Source organism: Etheostoma spectabile, chromosome 18 (genome assembly GCF_008692095.1).
Source record: "Etheostoma spectabile isolate EspeVRDwgs_2016 chromosome 18, UIUC_Espe_1.0, whole genome shotgun sequence".
NCBI classification, from domain to species: Eukaryota; Metazoa; Chordata; class Actinopteri; order Perciformes; family Percidae; genus Etheostoma; species Etheostoma spectabile.
Genome location: NC_045750.1, coordinates 2678159 through 2686793, shown reverse-complemented (window position 1 = coordinate 2686793; position 8635 = coordinate 2678159). Strand labels below are relative to the sequence as shown.

The 8635-nt window shown below is 41.3% G+C and overlaps 2 protein-coding genes across 3 annotated transcripts in view; both read left to right on the top strand.

Annotated features, from left to right (window-relative positions):
• Positions 1-895, top strand: part of LOC116706115 (uncharacterized) — a gene marked incomplete at its 5' end in the record, with an annotated part of 25882 nt that extends 24987 nt beyond the window's left edge. For both annotated transcript variants that reach the window (XM_032542761.1, XM_032542760.1), the window contains 2 exon segments: positions 338-405; positions 764-895. In XM_032542761.1, coding sequence (XP_032398652.1) covers positions 338-405; positions 764-815 — 120 coding nt within the window. In that variant the 3' untranslated portion in view covers positions 816-895.
• Positions 896-3359: 2464 nt separating this feature from the next.
• LOC116706131 (uncharacterized) lies at positions 3360-8181 on the top strand. The gene is made up of 7 exons (XM_032542784.1): positions 3360-3652; positions 3756-4031; positions 4454-4537; positions 4641-4669; positions 4827-4892; positions 5342-5410; positions 7759-8181. The coding sequence occupies exons 1-7, from the start codon at positions 3472-3474 to the stop codon at positions 7897-7899; spliced, it is 846 nt and encodes a 281-aa protein (XP_032398675.1). The 5' UTR covers positions 3360-3471; the 3' UTR covers positions 7900-8181.
• The last annotated feature ends 454 nt before the right edge of the window (positions 8182-8635 follow it).

The following is an 8635-nucleotide window of genomic DNA, read 5'->3' as shown; positions in this document are numbered from 1 at the left end:
ACTTTTATACAATTACATTTTTTTGTTGCACACCTGAAAGAGAAAAACAATGAACATTGTTGACTCTATTGGACAGAAATGCAGAGGTTGTGCAAAGGTCAAATGATGCATTGTGAGGAAGGAAAAGTTAACAGAGTTACAGAGTTAAATCAACTCATCTTATATTGACAGTATGTGGTGTGGGACTGTTTTATTGGATTACATTGCACGGATAATGCTGATGTTTGGCAGCTCATGAAAGCTACACAGCAACTAGAATTAAAGGAATCAGATAGACAAGTGAGTCAGAATTAATCTACATTTACTGATCGGCCTTTGTGTTGTCTCCTCTGTGCAGGCTGATCCTGAAGGTGTGTTTCCTACGCCTCCATCAGCTACACCAAGAAGACCAACAGCAGAGCCCAGGTCAGCTGTCTAATATATTATAGTGTTGGTGTTAATGGATTAGTAATCTTTTCAATCCTTAAAGCAGATATTTATGATTCGGATGTGAGCCACTGTGTTCCAAAGTTTGTTGTGATTATTTATGATCACCACCAGATGAGTGGCGCCGTTTTGACGGTTGCCCCCCCCCCCCCCCCCCCCCGCCCCTTTGATACTGCAGTACCACAATAAGACCAACATGTCAACTTCACACACAAGATATTTCATAATCTTATCCATAGAAAAAAATAAAGATTAGCAAAGTGAATGTTTCAGTAGTTACATTGCAGCAAAATCAGGAAGTTGGGTTAATATTAATGAGTTGTACTCTTTGCTCCAGACCCATGTTGATGATGATGATGATGATGATGATGATGATGATGATGCAGTGACCTACAGCACCCTGAAAGCCTCCTCCTCTCCTGCTGTAGCCTGTTCTAATCCCAGCGACCTCTACGCTACCGTCAACAAACCAAAAGAATAAGTTTTTGTGTTTTTATAACAACGATGATTGTTAGGATCATATATTTGGAAGGTCAAAGCAAGTAGAGATATAATAAGATTGTTCCTAAAAGTTTCAGTCACATTGTTTCTTTTCGGGGTTAATTGCAGCAAAGTGAGAATCCAGCACCAGCTCTGAACACATGTAGCCAGGGAGAGAGTTCCCTCTAGAGGGGGAGAGGGTGAGGAAAAGAGGCAGAGACGTATTCTGTACTCTTAGTACCATGACCCACCTTTGACTAGCCCTGCTGCTGAAATGTGCTATATACATAAAATTGCCTTGTCTTGCCTACTGATAACATGCCTCTGAAGCTTGACTAGTCATCATATCTTCTGCATTCTGTTTGCATTGTACTAAAATGTGTTCATTTACAAATGGCCATGAATGCATCTGAAACAGGTGCGATAAATGGTGTAATGCATTTGTAGTGAGATTCATTTTTCAGTATTTAGTGTTTGTCTATCTACGGGCAGAAAAACGGTCTCAATCCAAGGAAACTCTGTTGGACATTTTCTCTCTCAGCCTTTTTTTATTTGAAACACAACACTTGTGTTTCTCACCAGAGAGCGGCAGCAGAGACCTTTCACAACGACATCAAGACACCCACACATACACTCATGTGTGATAGTTGACCCTCTTTTTCACAAGCCATGGGTGTAATACAGTATGCTGCTGAAATCATGGTTAGAATGGGGTAAATAATCAGCCCTGGACTTGTGAGACCAACACCAGCCCACCACAGTTGGACAGACACCAGCCGTCCTTGCAGTCCCCTTTAACACATGAACGTACAAGCAGGTTTCAATATTAGCACCATCTACCAACCAAATGCTGGTAAAATATGTAAGTGGCTGGAAGTTTTGCTTGACTCCCAAAGCCCAAAAAAAGATTCACTAACTATTTCGCTGGTGGACAAAAAGTTAATGTTGAACCCAGCATACCAGCCCCTGATACTCTCACCTAGTGGAGCGGTAAGTAAGAGAGTATGATAATGTGCTCACTGAGTCAAAAAGGCTGCCTGATGGTTAGATAGCTAAATGTTGAAGGTGGAGCATGGCTGCCATCAAGATGTCTTGTATAACAGCTAACTTATCCTCTCTGGTAGACGAGAGTGCTAAAATAATGGTTTGACATGCTTAAATCTAGTGTTTTTTGCTAGCTACTGACACTTTGTGTAGTTATTCTGCCCTTATTTGGGGCGGAACCTAAATGCGCCTAAACCAGTAGGCCAATCATGATTCTCACTCTGTGGGCCGGTCAGTCAGACACCAAGGATGTGTAATGGGCAGTGTTCATATTAAAAGACACACCTGTGGACCCATCATGTGACCTCTCTTCTATCTATGGAGCCCATTCAGCCCATTCAATTCAATTTCAATTTTATTTATAGTATCAATTTGCCCATGTAAATAGAGCGGCCCACCGGGAAATCTCCCGTTACTCCTGATGGCCAAACCATGCCTGGTTTAAATGCTTCATTCATTTTATTTATTTATTTCATTTTCATATGACTATAATGATAAAGATGAAGGTACAGCTATGAAAACGATGCAGAGCCTTCTCCCTCTGTCTGACTCCACCGATCAACATCAACTCACCACAGAGTCCACTGCTGTTACATATAATCTCATCATATTTTACATAAGTGTCAGGTTTGCACACACTGAGGGAATGGATTCCAAAGTCATGACTCATAGGCAATGTAAACGTTGGTTATTTGAACCACGTTCAAATTCCAACAGGCCAACCATAGCGGTCAACCCAACGGACATCAAGAGTGAGATCCTGCTGACCCTTCACCTGTGTGTTCATGTGTGCTGTCAAACATCATGACTCCGGTCTGGTTATTAATAAACACCATCTGAAGACTACAGGCTGCATGACTTCAAACACTTATCTTCACCAACAATCTTCATATAGTCAACTTCCTGTTGCTGATCAAGACCTTGCAACTGTTACTCTCACTGTTACAAATCACTTTAGCAAAGAAAGTCAGTGAAATGCATCAAACTTAAAAAAATTGAACAAGGTTTTTCCCTCTTCTGATGTCAACAAGACATTTAGAGAGAATATAAGCAAATATCACACATCAATTTAACAGGAAACAGAGGACAGATTAAGTTGATCTAAAGGAAGGGACCTCAGGAAATAAAAAACAGCCCTTAAGAGAATTTGACAGTCGAGAGCGTGAAGCGAGAAAGAAGCACGATGGCTCAGTTCACATGGATTATGATGTCTTCATTTCTGATGCTGCTGCTTCTGTTTAGAGGTAAGAGAAAGTTGTGATGTAACACAGTGAGTTTAGTGAACACATTTGCAAATGTATCCAAAACTGTCATCATACTTACTGTGAATATAACAGTCATGTCTTAGATTAGTTGGTTTATTTATTTATCTCTATTTTCTCAACAGCAGCAGCCGGGAGATATTGTTCCTCGGCTGTCAGAGCTGGAGACAACTACACTTTGTTTTGTAGAAATGTGAAAGATGATGAGCATAAATGTAACCGTGCTAACTGGACCTTCAGTGGTTCAGGAAAAACGGTGATGCTGTTTAAACTCGAGGAATTAAACAAAGAAACTACACCAGACGGACCGAGTGTTACAGAGAAATGTTCTCTGGTTATAAAGAATGTCACAGAGGAGGACGCTGGACGCTACAGCTGCAGGCAGTTCAGATCAGGAGATAAACCAGGTGGAGACACCGTTGATCTGTCCGTTGTTACCAGTGAGTATTTACATCGTCAAGTATTATAATGATTAGGATTACAGTGATGAAGTTCATTTAAATGAAATGTGTTATTCTTTCACAATATCTCCGTCTTCACCAGCGACCGAAGAGCGGAACGAGGATACGGTGACGTTCAACTGCTCCGTGTCGACACTTGACCAATGCATATACTTCAACGTGAAGTGGCAGTACGAGGGGGATAAGACTGAGTTCAAAGACATGAAGACATCCCCGAGTACCTGTTCTGCCACTGTGACATTTACAACATCTGGCTTTTATCACACGTATTACCAGTTGTTGAAATGTGAAGTGACACACAAACTAACAGGAAGAGTGCAGCTGTTTCCCGTCATCCATCCTCCGCCCTGGACACTAGGTGAGAACATGATGATGGACGGTTTAAATTCACTTTGTGCATAATTTCAATAAATATTCCTTTGGATCTGAAGTTTTAATATCACTTCAGTCATTCATGTTTTTTTCTAACCTGTACATTGTTGTATTTTGGAGGTGTCCATCCAAATGTATTAAACTTTAACCAAATTCCAGAGAGACGAACAAAAGAAAAGCAACTGAATGTCACTATGATCGTCTGAATGTTGCTATTTTTCTATCCACTACTGTTACTGTATGTGGATTTGAATAGCGCGATGGTGTCATGTCATTGGCCACACACACCTTGCTACTGGGACATGACGGCGACTATGAACCTAGCTACTCAGGCGTCATGTGAGCCGTTACAGATAGCTCATCATCCCAACACCTCTTATCCCGTTCATCCCTTCCTTCTCTTTCCAGGCTGGTGGTGGCTGCTCATCGCTGGGTTTGTGGGATTAGTGGTAATAATCCCAGTGGCTGTCTTCAGATGGAAGATAGCTAAAGGTAATAAACATTCACCCATGAAACCTTTACGTACAAGAAGTTTCATTACACCTGGATATTCACTGAGGACGCTAAACCCAACTTTCCTTTATATTCTTTTTAGGGAACAAAACACAGACGGATGACAACACGGTGAGTTTTAAAACTGAATAATCACCTGAAAGACCTGAGAGAAAATAGGAAAGCAATTGTTGACTTTATTGTACAGAAAGTAAATGTTTGTACAGCAGCAAAGGTCAGCAGCCTTCCAAAATAACTAAATCAAAATGGTGTCATCTGCTCTGTGTAGGCGGATGCCGAAGAGGGGGTTTCCTACGTCACGGTCAGCTACAAGAAGACCAACAGCAGAGCCCAGGTATGCTTTAGTAATGTTTCTTTGTGTGATCCTAGTCAATGTATATTTATGATTTATGATTTCAATGTCAGTCTCTGCTGTCCATACATTTCAAGACAAGACCATGAAATTCACTGTGATTATTAAACAACAAAGATTATTGACTCTATTGTACAGACACTCAGAGGTTGTGCAGCAATCAAAGGATGCATCGTGAGGGGAAAAAAGAAAAGTGATCAAGACAAACAAACAGCCTCCACAATGCCCACCGAGTTCAGCTCATCTTACGTTGGCAGGATTTTATTGTGGGGCTGTCGTATTGGATCAATTGCACAACTGCTGCTGCTGCTGATGTTGGGCCACTTATAAAAACTACATAACAATTATAATTGAAGGGAATCAAATAGACAAGTTAATCAGTATTAATCTACATGTTTCTGAGCAGCCGTTATGTCGTCTCCTCTGTGCAGGCTGATCCTGAAGCTGGTGTTTCCTACGCCTCCGTCAGCTACTCCAGGAAGACCAACAGGAGAGCCCAGGTCAGCTGTCTAAGACAATACAATTCAACTCAATTTTATTTATAGTATCAAATTATAACAAGAGTTATCTTGAGAAACTAGATTCAATCTAGACCACTCTATGATTTACAAAGATCCAACAATTCCAGTAATCCCCCGAGAGCATTTAGTGTGACAGTAGCAAGGAAAAACTTCGTGGGACAGACCCAGGCTCTTGGTGGGCGGAGTCTGACGGTGTCGGTTGGGGGGGTGATGAGCAGTGGCAAAAATAGTCATAATACAGATAGTGGAACTTGGTCTAGAAATAGTAGTTCATCGTGTAGCAGGGCACTGCAGGGCGTTACAGGGTGTAGCAGGGAGTAGCAGGGCACTGAGCAGGACCACGGCGACAGCTGCACCCATGATTTAGCTCCACCCTAATCCAAGGTAATCTGCTGGGTGACAAAAAACATAAGGGCTCCAGGGAATAAGCTCCCAGAGGTTAGTAACAAGCATTTCTGGGACATGGATGCATACAGATGGAAAGAGAGAGGGGAGAGAAGCTCAGTGTGTGATACATTGATCTTCAACAAGGGGTCCGGGGCCCCTAGGGGGTCCTCACAGTTACTGCAGGGAGGGCCAAGGTTTGTTTTTTTTTAATCTTAAATGTATTTACATGAATCCAACACAGTATTAGCACATAAAGAATCTGCCTATTAGTGAAAAAAGAAACACATTTATGATATGATTATGATGCTTAATGGCAAGGTAAAGTAGTCACTAAGGTAGGCCCTCCACAGATACAGTTCATCCTGAATCTTTACCAATATAACACGATTTATAAATTCACACCAAAAACCATTTTTATAGCTTAGTTTTCTATGCACTAAAAAGGTTTAAAGGCGTTAGGCTTTCATTGTAGGCCCAGTAAAATAAGCAACTTAATTTTATAAAATATAGGATGTGAGGGGTCCCTGCCCCATCCCTCTCTCAGATAAGGGGTCCTTGGTTTAAAAACACTTTGAATCAGAAACAGAATGTGTTTTAATTTGACTTTGCTTAATCTTTGCTCTCAAAGTACAACATTCACTGAACATGAAGAATAAAAACAGAAAGGACAGTAAGAAATAAAAAAATACTGTTAAGTATACAGTATAACAATACAATTGCATTCACAAATTTACAAGAAATATACAATAACATTTGAAGAGAGGGAAGGAATAGTGCAAAATCAGTACAGTCTGAGATTTAGGATTTAAATATAAATATAGTGCAAGGCAGTTGAAGACCCCGGTCTAATATAGTATCGTGTTATCCGTGTCATTTCATTTTTTTAATCCTTAAATATTTAGGTTTTAGGATTCTGACGTCAACCTCTGCGGTCCAAACTTGTCAAGACAAGTTTGCTGTGAATATTCATGATAACCCCCCCCCACACACACACACACACACACACACACACATTTCCATTACGTCAGCTGTACCCGCAATGTATTTCATAATCAAACATCACCATGACAACCATTTATCTCACCCAACAATCCTGACACGCTCAACTTCCTGTCCTCTCCGAGTCAACCGTTAACCTCGCTCAGATCCCACGGAGGTTTTCACTAATCTGATCAGCATGTAAAAAAACTACAGCAGAGTTAATATTTGAGTTGTTACACGGCAGCAAAATCAGGAAGTTGCGTTGAGATGATGTAAATGTATTTATAAAGCGCTTTTCTAGTCTTAACAACTACTCAAAGCGCTTTTCCATCATACAGGAAACAGTCACACATTCATACCCTGTGGCCGAAGCTGGCGTACAAGGTGTTACCTGCTCATCAGATACACACTCACACACGCAACACCAGGGGCAACTCGGGGTTCAGTGTCTTGCCCAAGGACACTTCGACATGGGAGTGCAGGGCCAGGGATCGAACCACCAACCTTCCGATTGGCAGGCAACCGCTCTACCACTGAGCCACAGCCGCCCCTAGTGATAATAATAATAATAATAATACATTTTATTTAACAGCGCCTTTCTAACACTCAAGGACGCTTTACAGAGAATAAAAGACAGATACAGGGAACATAAAAGTGTAAGTAGTAATAACAAAACAAATAAAACAAAAAAACAAAACAAACAAAACAAACAAACAAAACAAAACAGGAACAGTGTATTTACAGATAAGCGAGCTGGAACGGATGGGTTTTTAGTCTAGTTTTGAACAGAGGGAGAGAGTTGATGTTGCGGAGGTTGGGTGGGAGTGAGTTCCAGAGCTGGGGAGCAGAGCGGCTGAAGGCTCTGCTCCCCACGGTGATGAGTCGAGCATGGGGGACAGTGAGGTGGATAGAGGAGGAAGATCAAGATGTGGATGATGAGTTGTACTGTTTCCCTCCAGGGCCGCGGTGAGGATGATGATGATGATGATGATGATGTTGCAGTGACCTACAGCACCGTGAACGCCTCCTCCTTTTCTGCTGCAGCCTCCGCTCCTCCCAGAGACCGCGGCCCCACCTACGCCAGCAGGCCGAAGAAATAAGAAGCGTGTGTGTTTTTAGAACAATGATACCGTACATCGTAGATTGAGAAATGAAAGGTCAAAGCAAGCAGAGTTATAATAATGTCATGTTGTTCCTTTCATTCTTGTTATAATAGTTTTGAGTTTCCACTCAGTTTTCATTGTAGTTTTGTCTTTTTGATTTCAGTTTAGTTATTTTGTAGAGTATGTTTGCTTGTTTTACTTTAGCTTCAGTTTTTCCGAAACTTTTGGTGTTCCTTATATATTTGGTTTGTTGTTATGGTCGGGCATAATGTCAGAAGTATGTAGCTGAAGTGTGTAGCTGTAAAATGTACATGCACATACAAAATACATGATTGGAGAATAGCCATGGCCATGATGCTTGATTTTTATTGCACTACTTTAGTGTCTGATTTAAAGCAGTTATGGCACAGCACCATCCAGGGACAAGGCTGGAAAAATGTATTGACATGGATCCAACCTAGTATTAGCGAGTATGAAATCTGCCCATTCTGGGCAATCTTTGTATGGTTAACATATTTTGAGTAAGATGTAATTTGTTTCACTTTTGTTCACATCTACAGTATGTGCAGAAAAAACATCTCAAGCAAATCCAATTCTGTTGGATATTTTCTTGCTAAGCTCTCTTTCAAACGCAACACTTTTCTATTTCTCACCAGAGAGCGGCAGCAGAGACCCTTCACAACATGTGGAGCTCACTACTGTCCACGCACGCTGCACAGTATCACACACACAC

Bases quoted from the DNA above. Each gene is read 5' to 3' on its own strand.
- LOC116706131 (XM_032542784.1), top strand. From the start codon at position 3,472: ATGCTGTTTAAACTCGAGGAATTAAACAAAGAAACTACACCAGACGGA. The intron at 4,032-4,453 runs GTGAGAACATGA...TTCTCTTTCCAG, and splicing joins TCCTCCGCCCTGGACACTAG to GCTGGTGGTGGCTGCTCATC. The intron at 4,538-4,640 runs GTAATAAACATT...TATTCTTTTTAG, and splicing joins CAGATGGAAGATAGCTAAAG to GGAACAAAACACAGACGGAT.